The sequence below is a fragment of the Seriola dumerili genome, unplaced genomic scaffold (assembly GCF_002260705.1).
Source record: "Seriola dumerili isolate Sdu_G_001 unplaced genomic scaffold, Sdu_1.0 BDQW01000219.1, whole genome shotgun sequence".
Classification (NCBI taxonomy): Eukaryota; Metazoa; Chordata; class Actinopteri; order Carangiformes; family Carangidae; genus Seriola; species Seriola dumerili.
In genome coordinates, this window is record NW_019174474.1 from 1,415,481 (window position 1) to 1,434,500 (window position 19,020).

Genomic DNA, 19,020 nt, shown 5'->3' on the forward strand with positions numbered 1-19,020 from the left:
AGCACTACTGGACCATATCAATTCAGTTTCAAAGTCAATCAAACCATGTAGCAATAGTGGAAAATTTAAATTTTTTAGTTCAGTGAAAGTAACAGCACCAGAATGGAGAGCATTACTAGAAGATCGTTTCTGTAGTTAGATCCTTAATTTAATTGCATTTCATTTGTGTTAAATTATTGTTGCATTAACCTTTGAGAAGTGTTAGTGTGCCTGGACCTAATTTACAAGTATACTGTTGAGTGGGTTATTTAAATAACCATAGTTTATGACCTTAAAACTATGACTTTATCATGCCCTATATATTTTGCATGTTATCTTACTTTACTCAGTAGCCATCAGTGGAGTTAAACGCAGCGTTTAAAGGTACAGCACCTCAAAACTACATATACATACCATTTTATATATAAATATATATATAAACCCTATATGTACACTAACCCTGTATGTATGTATGTGTATATAGACGACAGCTAACTAGTTGTTATGACCTCTGTGAAAGTCCTTTGTTGCACCAGTGGAGAGATAAGGGTGTGTGTGTGTGAGAGAGAGAGCGCGAAAAAGAAAAAAAGAGCTATTATGTTGAATGTAGCTGTACAAATTATGAGTGTGTGACCTGGAGTTTGGGCTAAAACTGTGTATGTATTATGATTACGGATTGGGTTGGCATCTTTAAAGGTAGGGGATGGGATGTCCCCAAAAGTGACATTAATGTTTGTGTGTGTTTTAAGAAATGTATGTGTTGTGACGCCCCCGCCCTTTTTGGTTGTTGGGCAGGAGGCTTGCTTGTGTCTACTTCTCTTCTAGATTCCAGTGGGTGTGGCTTCCAGTGGGTGTGGCTGGGTAATAGTTCATTGGGCACACCTGGGCCCGGTGTTCCCAGGGCTATTTGAACCCCCCACACTTCCTTCCTGATGAGCGAGACGCAGAGGGAAGCATTGCTCCAGACACTCCACACTCCTTACTCCTTGCCCAACACTTCACACACCATTCTTCACTCATGCTATCACTACTGATTGACTGACTCCCACACCTCACAGTATTTTTGATTCTTTGAGTTGGGGTTAGGGACAGTATGAAAATGAATTAATCACTTAATTTTGTATCAGACCCTAAAAATCAAATATATGATAAAACTTTAAAAGCAGCATTTCATATCACATAAATTTGTTATTATCATTATCAATTACTTTCCATTGCAGGGCAAACAAGGACATTCTAGGCAGCTCTTCTTCACAGTACCATATTGAGAAATATTTTTACTTAAAATTAATTTCACATATTTCTATTTCTTCCTGGCACAACCCATTTCCTTTTCATCCAACTTTCAAATTTGCCACAATTATGAGCAGTTCCTGCGTTTGCTTTGTTTCTTTTGCTGTTGTTATTCATATTACTCTGGCAAAGCCTTGGCCGAGTCTGGGCCGATCCAGCTGAAGTTTGTCCAACTGGCGGCCTGAGTCCGAGAACCCACAACCAAGCCTGAAAGAAACCACAAGTGCCAGACTCGACTAATCATCAGTTCTGGTGGTGGGCCAGAATGGCTTTTCTTAATTTCCTTTTATTTTCCCAATGCCGACCATTGAAGCCCGCTGTGATTTATGATACATTGATAAATATAAATCTGCATGTTAGAGTTGCTTTCTGAAATGCCAATCAAGTTCCCTTTGGAAGGTAGGCTACTGAATTTGCCAGAATTCTCTGTTAAGTAAACACAGGTTTGTTAAAACCCAGATGTAGCTAAGCAAGTCTACATTCGGGCTGTTTTGCATTGTTTCCCTTACAGTGAACTAAATATTGCCAACCTTAACCTTCTATTAAGACATCTTGTCATGATGAAGCTTAAGGAAACAGGGAAGATGCATGTATTTGTTAGTTACTTCATAACATACTGCGATAAAACATATGAGGTTTTGTTTCTACTCAGATTTTAAGTTATACAAAGGAGTTTTTACTAAAGTATGTGCAGCAAACTCTGCAACTTTGTAGTTTTGTGTTTTTGTTATGTAAAGTGAACACAATTTTTTCATTTTATTGAGCAAGAAAGTGACTACTGCTCTTATGAACATAAAAACATTCAGTGCATATTTTTACAAACATTTTTAGTTCATTCAACTATCGAAAATATAAGCTAAGGGCACGATGTATGTGTTGTTAATTGTCTTAACTAATTAGGGTATATTGACTTTATACATTTAAGTAAAATTAGCCAAAAGAAATTTGTTGACTTAACATAAAACAGTTATGGACTTTACCGTAAAATTATGGTTAGGGTTTACAATGTATCTGTAGGACTGAAAAAAAATGTATCCACCTCATGTTGGATCGCATCCTGGGCACATTTAAAACATTCTTATTAGTGCTGCTATTTGCATTTCTGCTGCTGTTGTGTGCCTGCACAGTGAGGATGTCTTCAGTTCAGAGAATTCACATTATGAACATTTATTGTACTCTGACTTGTGTTTAAACAAACATGTGATTAAGTATTTGGCAATTTTTGGGAGGTATTCAAAATATCAGCTATTCTATTAAACCGCACCCCCACGCTGAGCGGCTCATCGCTCGATATTGTCTGAATCATGATTTGATTAATCTAGTCTGGTTCGAGGACGCAGACAGGAAGCGAGCAAGTTGTCGGTAACTGTCTGCAGCTCAACAACCTGGGCCAGTAACCGCCAGCAAAAAGGAGCATCGTTTCTAACAATGTCACGACTGTTTTTGCCAAACCGCTTATGTGCCCCATGCCCCCTCCTGTCAGCGCGGGAGTCTCCTTTGTTTTTGACGCTACGAGCCGGAGCGCGAGTGCAGCAGCAACAGTCAGCAAAGCCAAATGTTTTTATTCAGCAACAAAGACGATACGTCGGACGCTCCAACACAGCCTTTTCCAAATACCGGTCAAAGTCCTGGATTTGGATGTGTGGTGGTGTTGGTGTAGGCATTGCTGTAGCTGTCGGACTGAAATGTCGCACTGACGCAGTCAACAGTTCGTGTGTTGATAAAGTTGCAGAAGCAGAGAGGACTGATCGATACAGCGCTGCAGTTAAAGTTAGCAGAGACCTTGTGGAGCGGATAAAGGTAGGCACAAAGGTAGGTCTGTGAACCTGCTGGGTATATGATTGACCTGCCTCCCTTTGCTCTCTCCCTATGTCCCCTGCCTAACTTCAGTGCCACCTGTGTCAGTTCAGTCTTTTATCTGTCTGTTGCCAGGCTGAGGTCGGGGCTCCTGGCCTGGTGGTAGGGGTTTCTGTGGATGGTGCTCAGGTCTGGTGTGAAGGTTGGTATCTGCAAAGTCCACTTTAAAGGTGCTATGTACATAGTATTTAAAAAATTGCACTACTGATATAACGAGACGAATTTCTCTAACATTATTTTGTAGCAGTTTGGCTGGTACAATATTGACCCACAAGACAAATTAAAGGTCCAGTGTTTGAATATGTTCAACATTTTCTATGAACGCAGAGACTAGGGCAACAATTTCCCTTGTCAAATTAATTTGGGGGAGAGCAATAGGGCTATAACATTTTTTATGGTATATTTATTATTAATAAAATTATTTTATTTGGTGGACCTATCATTTGTTTGTAAACTGAAAAGAAGTTAAAAAAATCCCTTCATGTTTTCCCAGAGCTGAAGGGATGCCTCCATGGTCTCTTTCCTTTACTGAAATATAAAGTGATGTGATAGTGGTTCATGACAACAATTTTAATCTTCTTTCAATCTTAAAATGCAACACTTGGACTCTATTATTTTCATAGGAATATATTCCTATGAAATCACATTTGTATGTTTCGTTTGTAATTCAGGGATCGGATTTGCTGATTTGGAGAACCGTGTGCCATGCGGCCCAGAAACAGTGATGCGAATTGCCAGCATCAGTAAACCCCTCACATCTGCAGCTGCTGCAAGACTGTATGAGGAAGGAAAATTAGATCTTGATGTCCCGGTTCAGAAATATGTCCCAGACTTTCCCCAGAAACAGTTTGATGGACAGGATGTAAGTCACTTGAAGTAATGCAAACTCTAATATATAATTTTCCATCTTAGCAATCATATCTTGTTCATTTTTGTGTTCAGCTCACATGCACATTCATTATTCTTTTCTTTCAGGTCACGATAACCCCTCGTATGATTCTTTCCCACCTAAGCGGGATACGACATTATGAGAAGGATCCAAAGAAAGTGAAAGAAGACAAGGAGAAAGCTAAGCGACTTCTGAAGCCACCAGTTAAAGAGAAAGAGGATGAAAAGAGGTCATCTGAAAACAAAGATAAACCCACAACAGAACAGAACACTAAAGGCAAAGAAGCCACTCAGGCTCAGAAGAAAAAAGAGTTTGAGCATGAAGAGTATTACTTGAAGGACAACTTTGAAAGTGTCACTCAGGCCTTGGACCTCTTCAAGGACGACCCACTCATTTTCAAACCGGGTAAACTACACATTTGCTTGCTTAACAATTCAAATATGATGCATTTTCAATTTTGATGTATTGATGAGTAAGATTTATGTTTTGCTACATGCAGGCACCACTTTTTTGTACTCCACCCATGCCTTTACCCTGCTTAGTGCTGTTGTGGAGCAAGCTGCTGGCCAGCACTTTCTGGATGTCATGATGAACATGTTTCGTGAACTGGGAATGCTCAATACTGTGCCTGATGAGAATGACCCTATTATTTACCACCGCTCCAGGTAATATAGAATAACTAATATAAACAAATGAAATGTGACATTTCTTTGAGGATGTTTTGATAGTTCATGATTGTTTTCAGCATTGCACATTGCATGCTAAAATTCCAATGGTGAGTCTATATAGTCTATATTTAAAGATGATGCTCCTCCACAGATATTATCATCTCAACAAGAGAGGACGTGTTGTCAACTGCCCGTATGTAGACAACTCCTACAAGTGGGCAGGAGGCGGCTTCCTTTCCACCGCGGGAGACCTGCTGTTGTTCGGTAATGCTCTGCTCTACAGCTACCAGGTGGCCCACCTTAAGGACACTGAGGGCTTGCAGCCTGGCTTCCTCAAACCCCAAACTGCCTTAGACCTCTGGGCACCAGTTGACAGGACAGAAGGCAGCTGGGATAAAGATGGAGTGTATGCCCAAGGCTGGCTGGTAGTGGAGAAACTCCAGAAGTACGGCCAGTGCAGGAAGCGCAGACACTACGTGTCGCACACAGGTGGCGCTGTGGGAGCTAGTAGTGTCCTCCTGGTGTTACCCAGTGAGGAGATAGACCAGTGCCAAGGACAGAGACCCCTCCCCCCGCAAGGAGTGGTGGTCACAATCGTCACTAATATGCAGTCTGTGGGACTCAATAGCACAGCACTGAAAATTGCACATGAGTTTGACAAAGCCAGACGCCTGTAAGAGTAAGTTGTTTACAGAAATGCATGAGTTTACATTTTACTGAGAAGTATTTCAGATAAACTGTGTGATCTTGTTTGATTTTGATACAGTTTTTAAATATGTCTAGAGGATGTTTTAGGAAGTGGAATAAATCTTTAACATCTATTTTATATACATTTTATGAAATGCCAAGTCAATTCAGATTTCTTTCAGTTACAACACTTGGCAGGGATGCTATTCAGCCACTAGGTGGAAGCAGTTTACTGCATTTCTAACACAAAAAGGAGACCACTGACCTGTGATATCAGTTTATTGGCTTTATACAGAAGGAATGCAGCTCTTCCATTAAACGCTAACAGAACACTCCCGTACCTTTTTAAAATATTTAGACTTACAAATACATTTCATACACAGTGGAAAGAATTGGGTGCTATTTAAAGCAGCATGCTACAGCTTCAAAGTTTGTACGTCACATGCAGTGACCTTTTAGGGCCCACCCTGCCTAGATATTTCCTCATAGCATCTTGACATGCTTTTGGAAAAACCCTGCTTTGTGTTGATGTAATGCTGTTGCACTGTCAATAATCAAAACAAAAATATAAGATGACATTTTTACAATGTACTCACTGCTGTGCCAGCTTTCATAATCACTTTTATACAATGCCTTTGTTAAAAGTGACTTCAGCGACAAGTACAATCTTGAGTTCGTCTTTGAATTTGACAAAACAAGAACATTTCCAGAATTTACTGCCTTGATGGTGACAAGAATGTTCGGGAGTAACTAAGCTGTCAGCTGTCCAGAGTTTAGTTTGTTTTTCCTCCACAGTTGGCTGCAACTGTGTGAGAATACTGGAAGTCCCTCAAAACAGAAAGACTAGCAAACTATTGGCAATGCAGTCCAACGAGTTTTAATTCCTCTTCTAAGCTAGCTGAACTGAAGCAGACTTGATGCCACCATTCTCATTAGAAAACTCCTGGGATCTCCTGTGCCCCTGTTTTTAGATTTAAGGGGACTGATGAATGGCTTGGGATAAGCTAATTATACAGACTCCCACACACAGTGTATTTCTAAGTTTGCTGTGTGTGTGTGTGTGTGTGTGTGTGTGTGTGTGTGTGTGTGTGTGTGTGTGTGTGTGTGTGTGTGAGAGAGAGTGTGTGTTCCTGCATGTCCAGCTTTGTGAGAGGCCAGTGTGTTTTAGAACCGCAGAGTGAAGACATGTTTAAAACGTGAGGTCATTCTGAACAGTCCTGACTTCTTCAAGGGGTAATTATGGTTTAGGGTCAAGATTAGATTTCGGATAAGATTAAGAACAGGCTACAGGCTGAGGTTAGGAATGAAGTGATGATGGTTTAGTTTAGAGGCTAAGGAATGACTGGTCATTCAGGAACCTCTCAAGAATACAAATGCAAACGTGTGTGTATGTGTGTGTAGTCTCCCACAAGAAATCACACAGTCAAATGATTCAGTAGGGATCATTGCATATATTTACACAATTACAAAATATTTACTAATGGCATATTGAGCATATTCATTCATTTATACAAGGGGTTGTTTTATAATTCTTTACTATTCAGTATTTTGAATAGTATTTCACAAAATAGTTTTTACATAGTCCAACTATGCTTTGTAAATCCAGAGCAAAGCACATAGATTGAAATGTGTTTTAACATGAGTAACAACAGTGCCAACTTCTTAGATGTGTTAAAAAGGCAACTGTGCAAGGTGTGATTCAACTCTCTCCCACTCACACTTGTTTCACACCCTGTTTCTATGTGTGTGTGTGTGTGTGTGTGTGTGCGCGTGTGCGTGCGTGCGTGCATGCGTGCGTGTGTGTGCGTGTGCGCGCGCTAATGAATTACACCTTTCTGTAGCAAACTGCATGGAATCCATAAATCTCATGAAACGATTAATCAGCTGTCAGCTCTTCACCTGCCTTGACTTTAGTTAAAGTCAGCGCAGCAGTTTTCCTCCCATCTATTTGGTCTTTCATAGTCATCATATAATTATTTCATCATCCCATCCAACACAGAACCAAAAGAGAAAACAAAATGTACACCACAAGAGAGGTTATACTCTTGGTTTTACTCTCCAGTACAGCTGCTGGTTGCTCTGTTGGCTCTGTTGCTTGGCTTTCAACATCCTGTGTGTGGACACAAGTAATGGAGTAATTAGCTTTAAAACAATATATCCTGGCTGAAGTACAATAACACCAATATGGCACAGTAAATACTTTCCACACCCTAGTGTTATTTTTAGATATCTTGAAAAAATTGGCAATCCTACATCCATAATGTACTCACCTGCGTACATAGTAGATAACAACTGCCAGCACCACTAAGATGAGGAGGGCAACAATGACCACGGCTGCAATTAACCCTGCCTCCCCTGCGTTGCTGAACTTGCTCGGGAGCTGAAACTGCTCACATCTGCTGCCTTTGTAATCTTCATTGCACCTGAATTAAGATATGATGCACAAAAATGTACACAGTCTGTCAGCACAGAGAAAAATTGACGACAATATTGTCATGCTGTGAAATCAGGTAATGCCTACATGAAAGTTAAAGGTTCCCAAAGCCTTGTTCTTATATCTAAGATGGTTGAAAAGGATTTTAAAATAGAACTTACACACAGGAGAGTGTATTCATAGAAGGTATTTTGTAGCATGTCCCACTATTCATGCAATAGGTGGCCTCCTGCCCATCACATGGGGCACCGTGATCTACACAAACATATTAACATTTCAGAAAAGAGATCTGTAACAAAACAGTAAATTTTTTAAAACGATTTGTTGTTTCTTCTGATCTTTTTTTTTTTATTTTAATTTTTTTTACCTGCCATCATTTATAATGCTTTTTCTTGATGTTTCCTGAGAACACAAGAAACGTTTATGTCACAGAGAAGGAAGTAATCTCTCACCACCAAGGAAAGAATGACATAACCAGAAGTTTCAGATGCCAATAATGAAAACAAACCTACACATATATAAACAGTTTCTTAAATCTGGAAGGTATTGTAAAAAAGTTTGAATTATGAGAGGAATATATATATATATATATATATATCATTACCCTGACTGAAATAAATTTTTAAAAATCTGTACTTACCAGCTCAAGAAATCCCAGCTTTTGGTAGTTAGTGCAGGTTGTAGTAGTGAAGGTGAGTCATAATGATGCTCCAAAATAACTCAGGACTGCTTTTTGTTGGACCTCTGCAGAAACTGTCATGTGGGTGTGTTCCACCCGTGGCCTAGAAAAATGTTGTGATTGCAGTTTGTCCACATTGTAAATGGCATGTTAAACGTCAGGATACCACCTACTGAGTGAAGGTAATTTGCTAGAGTGTGTCATAAATAGTCTCATTTGCTGGTGTGTGAGTAATTCATAAATGGCTATCAGAGGTTTAAAAAGTCTCTTAAAAGTTGGTGTGAAAGTGCTGAATCCTGTGTCAGTCTATCAGTTGAAGACTTGAGAGGATTACAATTTTGTTTTTGTTCACGGAGGTTCAATTGCATTACGAGATAGGATGGTCAGATGGGTGAAGAAATCACCTGTTGTGCATGTGTGCTCAGCGTGTCTGGGTTTGGTTAGAAACAACTGAATGCTAGGTATGCAAAGAAGGCATGAATGGAATCGTGGGAACTTTTTGTAGTCTAAGAACCCATCACATCGCACCACTTCCTTTAGACAAATAATTACTGCTTCATGCTCAGAACCGTTAGCTGAGTCATCAACTGGCCTCCTATTTTTATTTTTAACTGTTTTCGGCTGGCTTGCTTTTGCAGTGAGAAATGTTGTTAGTCTGAGCTATGCGGTGATGATGCTCAGGGGCTAGGCATTCCTCAGGCCACACTCAGGCAACACTGAGGAGATGGTAAAGTACTTTTGATGACATTTCTGCTCACTTTCTGACTTATCTGATCACGTGTTCTGAGGAGGTTACAAATGGCCTCACCTCATAGGCCTGCCATAGTTACATTTCATTTGACTAATAATGAGGACACCACTTTCTAAAAAGGCACCCTTTATAAATCATTGTAACTAATGACTATATTAATGGCAGTAAATCGTACACTAATGCTTCACAGATTAATTACATGCAGTTATATAAGAACAACTTTTGGTCTGGCCAAGCTGAAAAATAAATCCTTGTCTGGTTATTTCCCTTCAGGGAGAGAGAGAGAGAGAGAGGAGAGAGGATTGATGAGGAGTGAGAGAGAGAAGAGAGAGAAGAAGAGAGGAGAGCAGAGAGAGAGAGAGATGAGAGACGAGAGAGAGAGAGATGAGAGTAGAGAGAGACGAGAGAGAGAGAGAGAGAGAGAGAGAGAGAGAGATTACCTTACCTTCTGGAAATCTTAGTGGAGAACCAGGACCTGGACCAAAATGAACAACTTATTAACATTTACAGATTTAGGCCTGATAAATTATTGTAATAACCCTTAATTGTGGATGTATTAACATTTATAACTGTAGACTTGACAGCTAAGTAGAAAGTGAGAACCTCATGAGCATTTATATAACTTTTCTAACCCAATAGAAAAGATGTGCTCCAGGTGAAGAGGTTTTTTAAAACCTGGAAACCCAAAAGGTTCTTTTTATTGATGGTTGGCTATAACTGATCTATTAAGCATATTAAATAATCCATCATTAATAAACCCATTATACAACCTATAAACACTTTATAAAGACTGTCTTATTATCATCAAGTGGTACAGTATTTTTTTTTTTTAATACCACTGTAAATGCAGACATGTTGTCTTTTCTCCACTTACCCTTTTTTGGTGTTTCCGGAGCCTAATTCCGCTGCCACATTTTTAGGCTACAGCTCAAATATGTCATTAAATCTATACTGGGACTGTTACAGTGACGCTGCAGACTTATAAATGACATTAAATAAAACGGACTCAGTCACTATAAACTCCCAATTGAGCGCCACAGAACGACTTGAAGTCCGTGTAAGAGTATTTGTGATTTTTTTTTTCTTTTTTTTCGTGCGGGTGGGTTGTTATCGCGAGGAACTCTGAAGCTCAAGAGGTGAAGTGAAGCGAGAGTGTTTTTCTACGTCGACGCTTCCAGGGTGGCATAGAAAGAGGGACGTCTGCAGGCTCTTATGGCTTAACAGGAACATAGAGTACATACATCCATGTTTTTGTGTGTTAATGTGTATATGTGTGTGTGTGTTTGTGTGTGTGTGTGTGTTTTGTAAATCTAGCAAGGTTTGCTCCGCGTTGACGGCGCCGCTCGTCACACATCTGTCGCCGCTGGAATCCTGTTTTCAGCACCTGGACAGCTCCCGGTCGTGAACCTCTTCTTATTATCGGGCACATGGAGTCCCTGGTGTGATTGTGGGGGAAGCCCCTGCAAGCACATTATGCATCCCTCCGAAGATGTCGTTATCTCCCTGACTCAGTGACAGCCTCGTCGTCTCCGCTGAAGGATGGTGCTTTCAGTCCGGAGTAGGCGTTTTCGTCGTGCGCTGTCTTCTGAGAGGCGATACGGGTGCTTGGCCAACGCGAATTTAAGGGGAATCGCAGCCTACACACAGCAAGATCCCAGCTTCCCTCACACTGATCATCATCATCACCATCATCACCATCATCATCATCATCATCGGCGAGGAGGGAGATATAACTATCATCTCTGCGAGGGCAAAGGAGTCACGACCACACTTTACACAATGTAGAACAAGAAAACACAAGAGGTTAGTGTGTCTTTGTGTTTATTTTCCAGTCAGTGCTTGGTTTGAAGCGCCCAGGGGTAGTTAGTGTGTTTGTGTTGGATTAAGCAAGAACAAGACTGAGACTGTATGGCCTCTGAGCACAGTGGGAAAATGTTAACAGCCCCATAACTGTTTATGTAGCTACGACTTGGTGGATAGTGATTGCAAATGCATCTTGATTATGTTAAATGCAGAGAGAGCCTGGGATGAAAAAAAGCCCACAGTGCTTGTTTAGTGAAATGAAATAGTAAAAAAAAAAATTGCTGCCTTTGTGGACAACCACCTCCGCTGATGAGGCACTTACTGTAGACTGTACTTATAGTAATAAGTGGCAAGTCAAGATGCTGATTGTGAAATTCGATCTCTCTGATGCTGTGATTTACTCACGTCCAGAAATACTTTGCTGTGCAGTGAATAGCCTCCAGAGAGAAATACACACATCTTTGACTACCACTTGCCTTTCTGGTCACATCTACAGAGGTTTCTTACAGTAAGGAGAAGCACCTTGTTTAGTATTTTGGCAATGCATTGATCTCTTTGACTTTCTGCATCTCTTATGGCCAGGATCAGTTGTTAGTTTTTTCCTGAGTATAATTCTAAAGTCCATATATTTGGGTGCTGCAGTTAAACAATATCACTCCCGGCCCTTGAATGACCTGGGGTGATTAATCCTGAGTAGCATTTAATCTGCTGTGCTTCACTACATTACTCTGTTGTGGCTGTGAATGCTGACTCCTCACCTCTCCATGTCTGAAGGTTTTCAACTGTGTCTCTGTGTCAACACCCTGCCCCCCACCACCCCCCAACTTATTTCTTGTTGAGCTGATTCCAGTGTTAGACTTACATTGCAAATTTTTTTTATTTTTTTTTATTTTTTGGTAAAAGTGGATGTCTCATGTTAAAGCAGTGGATATGCGCTTGTGACTTTCCTGTCTGGTTGTGTCATGTCTGTTCCCTGCAAAGCAGCTGGAGTGGGCTTTCACTGAACGGACTTGGACATCAATGGCTCTCTATCCTGTGGCACAAAGAGCGAGCATCCTGCTGTACTTGCTATGCAAGAGGTGTGATGTTCCTCAGCCCCTGATTCACAGAGCGGGGCGTATATTGGAGGAGATTTAAAATCCATTAAAGTTTAGTGCTCCCCAGGAAAATAGTTGAACAGAGCTGAAGTGAGGACAGGGTGCCTTCAGGAGAAGCATAAGCACTGATGCTACATTGATAACTGTGCATGCATCTGTGTTACACAACCGCACATATTTCACAATTTTGAGATTAGAAGTTTATTCTTGACCTTGGAAACAGCAGTTGGCAAAACAATATCCTCACAAGGTCTATTAGTTGCTGTTGTGGAGCCATCAATAATATCTTATAGCATCCCTCAGCAGACAGATTTTTCCCCATGATTTGCTTTGTTTTTTTCATGCAGTACTGACATTGTTCTTTTGTATTTTCTATAGGTGTGGTAGGAGCCAGGTCTCTGCAGTGGTGAAATCACATTTCACACTTGGGGTCATTTATTGTGGACGTCTATTTGCAGCAACAAGACCTCAACATGAGCAATCCCCAGTAAGTATAACACCTGCCTGAGTCTTGTTTGAAACCATGTCTGTGAGAGTGTGAAATCTTAAATCTCTATTTATGAACACGCAGTCTTGTGCAAAGGGCATCTCACCATGGTAGGATATGATTAACAGAATGGGACCTGCATATTCTCATGGTCCTCCTGTGAATGACTTTGAACGGGGATCAACGGGAAAGTGGAGCTCCGCCAGGTCCATCATCTCTGGGAGTGAGAGAGAGAGAGAGAGAGAGCGGCTGGCCATCTCCACTCTCCGTTGGCATCTCTTAGCATTCAGGAGGGATGTTCACTTGTCATCTTCTCTTATTAATAATTACTTTGTGTGTGGTCCTCCAGACAGGCCCTGCATTCTGATGACAGCCAGCCAGGGTTGGGGCTAAGAGAAGGGAAAAAGGGAGGGAGCAGGGCAACGGAGTGGAGTAGGAGGAGGCGGAGTGGAGTGGAGTGGAGTGGAGTGGAGTGAGGGGTGAATGCAAAATGGGTTCAGTCAGCTGCATCTTCTGGTTAAAGGCACAGGATGCTGCTTCCAACCGCCAGAGATCTCTGTCCAGGCCTCAGAGCAGCAGATTAGTACAGCTGATGGTTGATTACAAGTCCATTTGAGCAGGAACGTTGGTGCAAAACAAATGTAACCAGAGAGAGTGTGTTGACTGGTTAGTAGTACAAAGGCATGATTTAATGCTGCTGAATGCCGGTGACTCTCTGTGAAGTGACAGATGGGAAACTCTCATGCAGAGAAAGGTCTTTGGAGTTATTTTCACCCCTGCTCTCCCAGACTTGATGCTGCTGTAAATCCTCTCTCTCTCTCTCTCTCTCTCTCTCTCTCTCTCTCTCTCTCTCCCTCTCTCTCTCTCTCTCTCCCCTCCCTCTACAAACAGTGGGAGGCAGGATGGGGAAAATATTAGATGGTCAAATACAACAAATTCAGAGGGATTTTTCTTACGTATTTCACATAAACAAGAAGGTAAAATCTTTTGGCGTCTGCACATTGTTCACGTTTAAATAGCAGCGTATGCAAAGAGGAAATTGAAAAAGATAAATTACACAGCCTTACTGATGAGGCAGTCATATTCTTCCTATTCTCCTATGTATGGAGCTGTTTGTGTTTTTCTTTTCTTTTTTTTCATCATTCAGCACACAAAGAGCAAACACCACTCACACAGAGGAGCCTGCTGGCTTTGAAACAGGTCAGCTAACATTTACTGTAACTAACCTCAGTGTCACATGATGCAGTGCCGCTCTGCTCTTAATTTCTCGGCACAATGATTGCAGAGAATCATCAGAATAAAATCTGCTGATTAGCAATTCGCTGCTTAAAGAACTATCAACTGTGTTCATCTCATTGTTCTGATTTTAGAATTAAAAAAATGAAAATAAAAACCCCCCAACGAATGCATTATTACTAGTGTCAAGGAAAATTTGCCCTTTGACCTTTGTAAGATTGCCCTGATGGCTTAGGAAATTACTTTTCCTTTTTAAGATTTACTTCTTCAGGGGGCAATGAATGGACTTTGGGGTGAGTGCCCCAGTAGGGAAGTAGCAAAGTATTGACAGTAAAAAGCAACTCATTGTTGGAGCTGTTTTTTTTTTGTTTGTTTTTTTGATGAATTGTTCTGCATTAGGCACTGGCACCTTCTTTTGTAGATCAAGCAGCCGCTGTTGGGATCTCTGCAGAGTAAATCCTAATGTCTCAGACATCATTTTCTCTACTCACTAACTGAGGTGATATGGATATTCTACAATGGATTCAAAAGTTGGACTAGTTTCTCTATTAATAGTAATGAGAAGACTCCGAAGACCAAGAAAACAGCTTCACTCCTCATTGATGCGGCAGGATTGTCAAATGCTGTAATTTCCCCTTGGACCTCAAAAGAGCAGGCGTTGCCTAAAAGATCTGATCTTACAAATGTACCACTGTGTCAGGAGCTCGTGGCAGGGCTGCTGCCGCTGCTGTCTCTCTCTCCGCTGCTGCTGTAGCTGCTGCTGCTGTAGCTGCTGCTGGAAAATCTGGCTGGTTCCCATATAAGTGATTTGGCACATTGGTCCCACTTTCCTGATGATATCAGAGCAGTGAATTGCTGTGCGCAGAGGAGTAGCCAAGTGTCCGTATACAAACTCACTGGGTAAGACAGAACGGATGGGATGTCGACAGCTGGCCAGAAATACTGTGGCAGTGAGCACTCAGAATGACAATGATACCGATGCCCTCTGCAAATTACCAGTTCATGCTGAGGCAACACTTTAAACTTTAAACACTGAAGTGACAGAAGCAGAGAGTTTATTGCTCCGAATGGGTAATTTAAAATCTGAAGTGACAGGAATCAGTCTCACCCCTTATCACCTTGACAGAATAGCTATACTCCATGTTTAGTTTGACCTAACTTCATATAAACAATTATTTATCCATGGAAAGTTGACTCTTACTTTTTATAAGAACTGCCGTGCTATACAGTTACACCTGGGTGGTGAAGGTTGAGTGCTGTGCTACAGGACATGTCTGCTACAGGGTTTACATGAAATTTGAAGTAAAGCCAACTCAGCTGTAACTGCCCCTCGAACCAAAAGACGATTATCTGCCAATACAATACAGAGAAAAGCTGGGTGCTGGTGTCATCTCAAACTTGTCTCAGACCAGAATCCGTTTGTATGATGTAAAATACAAAGTAATATAACTTGATCCCATTCATGAGGCATTTGATATGTCCCTGACATTAGGAAAAGATTGTTTTAGTCTTAGCCTCAAACTGGACTTAGTCTTGTCTTAACTTTACATGTTTTAAGACTATAAATCGACTCACTCTTGACACAGCCCCAGCTACAGCCCTGGAAGTAAACAAATTCCCTTCTGATGTATCTTAACTCAGCATTTGAACCTCCTTTATGTGCATTGGTTTTAGTATTCAGAGTAAAAAGATATAAATTAGTTTTACTTTCTGTTGAGTTCAGCAGTATTGGACTTCAGCGGTATTTGAGTACCTTTCTTCCAAAAGGCGGCGGAAAACTGAGGCTGGAATAGATTACAAGTGAGATTCATTTAAACTGAAGATCTATGGAACCACTGAGTCTTGCCAAGAAGATGTTCCTATTGAAAATGTCTAAGTGAAAAAAGACCGTCTCGTATGTATTTCCAAGAAAAGTGTTACTGGGGAGTGTCTCTGTGTGGTGGGTGTTATTTGGTGTATAACTGAAAAGATTGGAGGCAAATGAGAGGAGCCACACCACTGAGAATATTAACAATGAAACCATCTAAAACCGGTCCCATATTTTCTTAGTTTTATATTTAAGGTGGATAATTATAATGCCTTTTGTGTCGTGACAAACAGAACTAAATTGTTTATGCAATGATTTAGAACTGGAAAGGCGAGATCTCAGCAGGCTATTATATTTTTATGTTTCCATTGATCACTGCATGGTGATTTATAGTGATGTGATGTAAAAAAAAAAATGCTGCAGGGATAACTATGGATTGCTGTTACTCTGGAGGAGCCAATTCCTTGCAGTTATTATACACAAGGAGCAAATAGACCTCCATAAAACACCAATTAGATTTTAAAACTACTGTACTCACTAGAACACACATTTATATTTTATATTCACACTTACTATAAATACATTCCAAAGAACATATTATATCTTTGACCAAGTTTAATAAACATTACCAGTTAGAGTGAATAGATGGACATTTTGGAAAAGCTGAGCTCTAACCAGTTTCATTTTAGTGTTTTGCACTATAATATGATATCGTAAGTTCATGTAACTACAGCCTTAAGACGTGGCTGTACAAATAGGGTCTGTTAGGAGCTTCATGGTAAGCCTCAGCTCTGTGGGTGCGAGATTTTCCCCCCAGCCATGCATGCACTATGTTAACCTTTTTGCTTCCTCATGGCGTTTGCTAATAATGCATGCCTCTGAAAAGATCCCAGCCTTTAGCATGCTACTGGCTGTCCTTGCCCACGTCGTTGAAGGGTGCAGAGTGTTCAGATGGGAAGCCTCCGCTCCCTCCCCAGGATGGCAACCAGCCACTCCACTGGGCTCTGCACATAATGGCTCCTGGCCTGCGCTGTGATTGTCTGGAAATGTGATTTTGATGCACTAAACAGTTTGTGTCTGTCATGACTGATTAGCGTCCTTGTTGCGGTTGGTCAGAGGTGCCAACTCCACAGATAACACTGGTAGGCGCAGGCGTGTGTTGTGGTGAGCATGTTAATATATGGGCGTTTGACCCTCAAGCTAAACAACACATCTAGGCCGACTCACATAACCAAAGGATCAGATATTTAAAGGTTGGAAGAGCAAAGCATTTTATATAGTGAGGACATGAGAATAAGAGGTATTTGTGTTGCATAGTCCTATTTTCCATGTTAAGACAATACAGTAAAATAAGCGATCCTGGGTTTACTGTGAGAATAACAAAATTACCTTTCAAGGGAGTCAATTAAACAGCTATTAGTCAAGAAGTAAGTCAGGAAAAAGAAAGACCTATTTTCCTTCCCAGGACTGCTTACATTAACATTTAACAGGAAGGTGGGTCTGCTCAGTGATCTTCCACTAACAGTTTGTTCCCACTCTGTTCCACCTCCAACACAGAGGTTGTAGAATTTACCAACCCAGTGGCTTTTGTTCCCTGTATCTTGTAATCAATGCCTTCTTCCACTGTTAAGCACTGGGGTTATTGATGTCTCCACACTGGCTGCACTGGGACGGCTGCCAAGCCTTGTGAGGCTCCTGTTCCCAGGTTGACTTCTCCTTGTCCATTATTGGCTGAGCTCGAAGGATCACAGCCCTCCCTACGTATTTAGATTTTAAGATCTCATTGGCAGGAAAAATGATACTTTGTTGGGTTCTGTCAAATATCCCTTATCTCACAGAGAAAATGTAGAAGATAAATAAAAAGGAAAAAAACACAACTGAAACAACCTTTTTCTTTTGTTCTACAATTGTCATTTATCAAATTTGACAGCTACTGTTACAGTGCATGGCTGTATTGGTAGTTTTGTATGTTTTGGCCCAACCATTTTTTAAAGTATGCCAAAGGTTTTTATACCAATTTTCTATAAGAAGTCATTGTTGTCCATTCAATTTAGTTTTCTATCAGATAGAAATATAGGTAAAGCTTCAGTCAACACTCCTGTTCTTTTTTTTTTTTTTTTTTAACAACTTTACAACTTTTAATGGCCACTCTGATACATTGAATTCATGTGCTAGGTGTTTGAAAAATCAGATCCAGGAGAGGAACAACAGATGTTGTGATCAGAATTTCTTCATTTCTTGCTCTTTTGCAGCTGATTCTGAAATATCAGGTGTTTGAACGTATGATTGCAGTAATAGAGATTTTAAAATCCGCACTGCTAGCAAATGGGCAAACATAATTTTAACCAAAAAAAAACAACAACATCGAATTGTACACTAGATTATTCATCTCAAGCAAGTTTTAAGTTTGATTTTCAGTCCTTGTGTCCTTGTTGAAGTTGTCAGTATAAACTGTAAACCGGAAATTTCACAGCACATTTTTGTTTTCATTCATCAAAATTAGGCATAGTCCCAGTAGTTGTTATCACCATTGGTACCTGGAGCGTTTATCAAGTAGGTGCATTGGCTAATTCAAATAAGCAGCACACTTTCCTACAACCTTGCACTGCAATTCTGCCACCTTTTCTGTAGACTGAACACATGATAGACATGCTAAACCACCCATGACACTCTCAGTTTACACATCCACTCATTGAATCTAATGTTGCTCTGCTTGTGGTGTGTGTGTTGTGTGTTGTGTGTGTGTGTGTGTGTGTGTGTGTGTGTGTGTGTGTGTGTGTGTGTGTGTGTGTGTGTGTGTGTGTGTGTGTATGTATGTGTCACAGGGCTCCTCCCCAGGCTGGAGCCTCAGAGCTGGAGGTGATCTCCCAGCAGGTGGAGGAGGACAACCAGTGCGTGGCCCCTGTCCAACTGGTCAGCTTCGCCTACAGAGACTTGCCTTTGGCCGCCCTGGACATATCCCTCGCTGGATCCCAGCTCATCTCGAACCCAGATGAAGAGGACAACAGAGAGGGGTACGTCCCATAAATTAACTCCAACACGCCCGACAGTTTGACCACAGCCAGTCAAACAATCTCTACAGATGATTCTGCTTATAGTAAGCACTCACGACAAGTTAGGCTACTCTGAAACAGCAACTTCAGTGTGGTCATGAAGACAAAGAGTCACCGTGTTCAAAGATGCTCATGATTTGGTTCTGAAGCTACATGAAACTGAACACTTTAATTTTCATCGTTTGAAGGGTATCAAACATCCTACATTTTGAGGGAGCTGAAAACAAATTAGTTGTATGATTATCAATGAAATCTTTCTATAATTAATTTGTATACTAAAAAGCCCAAGATGTAATTATA

General features: G+C 40.9%; 3 protein-coding genes across 4 annotated transcripts in view; 2 read left to right on the top strand and 1 right to left on the bottom strand.

Annotated features, from left to right (window-relative positions):
* The first annotated feature begins 2,619 nt into the window (after nt 1-2,619).
* Nucleotides 2,620-5,578, top strand: lactb (lactamase beta). 2 transcript variants are annotated; one of them, XM_022754751.1, is made up of 6 exons: nt 2,620-3,084; nt 3,205-3,271; nt 3,801-3,991; nt 4,105-4,423; nt 4,518-4,683; nt 4,838-5,578. In XM_022754751.1, the coding sequence occupies exons 1-6, from the start codon at nt 2,701-2,703 to the stop codon at nt 5,361-5,363; spliced, it is 1,653 nt and encodes a 550-aa protein (XP_022610472.1). In that variant the 5' UTR covers nt 2,620-2,700; the 3' UTR covers nt 5,364-5,578. The 2 variants fall into 2 exon arrangements, with proteins under 2 accessions (XP_022610472.1, XP_022610473.1); XM_022754752.1 differs by having other exon boundaries at nt 2,620-3,072.
* A 56-nt stretch (nt 5,579-5,634) lies between these two features.
* On the bottom strand, nt 5,635-8,210 carry nrg4 (neuregulin 4). Its single transcript, XM_022754753.1, has 4 exons — nt 8,175-8,210; nt 7,969-8,062; nt 7,644-7,796; nt 5,635-7,483 (listed from the first exon to the last, which is right to left on the bottom strand). The coding sequence occupies exons 1-4, from the start codon at nt 8,182-8,184 to the stop codon at nt 7,411-7,413; spliced, it is 330 nt and encodes a 109-aa protein (XP_022610474.1). The 5' UTR covers nt 8,185-8,210; the 3' UTR covers nt 5,635-7,410.
* Nucleotides 8,211-10,379: 2,169 nt separating this feature from the next.
* The window catches only part of tmem266 (transmembrane protein 266), a 35,725-nt gene continuing 27,084 nt past the window's right edge, over nt 10,380-19,020 (top strand). Inside the window, exons 1-3 of the mRNA XM_022754331.1 lie at nt 10,380-11,040; nt 12,516-12,624; nt 18,493-18,681. Coding sequence (XP_022610052.1) covers nt 12,611-12,624; nt 18,493-18,681 — 203 coding nt within the window. The 5' untranslated portion in view covers nt 10,380-11,040; nt 12,516-12,610. The remainder of the gene's footprint in view (nt 11,041-12,515; nt 12,625-18,492; nt 18,682-19,020) is intronic.

What these genes read in the sequence shown, in the direction of transcription:
- lactb (XM_022754751.1), top strand. Translation starts at nt 2,701, where the DNA reads ATGTCACGACTGTTTTTGCCAAACCGCTTATGTGCCCCATGCCCCCTC. An exon ending in GGATAAAGGTAGGCACAAAG is followed by an intron (nt 3,085 to 3,204) that starts GTAGGTCTGTGA and finishes GTCTGTTGCCAG; the next exon opens with GCTGAGGTCGGGGCTCCTGG. An exon ending in CCCACTCATTTTCAAACCGG is followed by an intron (nt 4,424 to 4,517) that starts GTAAACTACACA and finishes TGCTACATGCAG; the next exon opens with GCACCACTTTTTTGTACTCC.
- nrg4 (XM_022754753.1), bottom strand. An exon ending in ATGAATACACTCTCCTGTGT is followed by an intron (nt 7,797 to 7,968) that starts GTAAGTTCTATT and finishes ATCTTAATTCAG; the next exon opens with GTGCAATGAAGATTACAAAG. An exon ending in GTTATCTACTATGTACGCAG is followed by an intron (nt 7,484 to 7,643) that starts GTGAGTACATTA and finishes GTCCACACACAG; the next exon opens with GATGTTGAAAGCCAAGCAAC.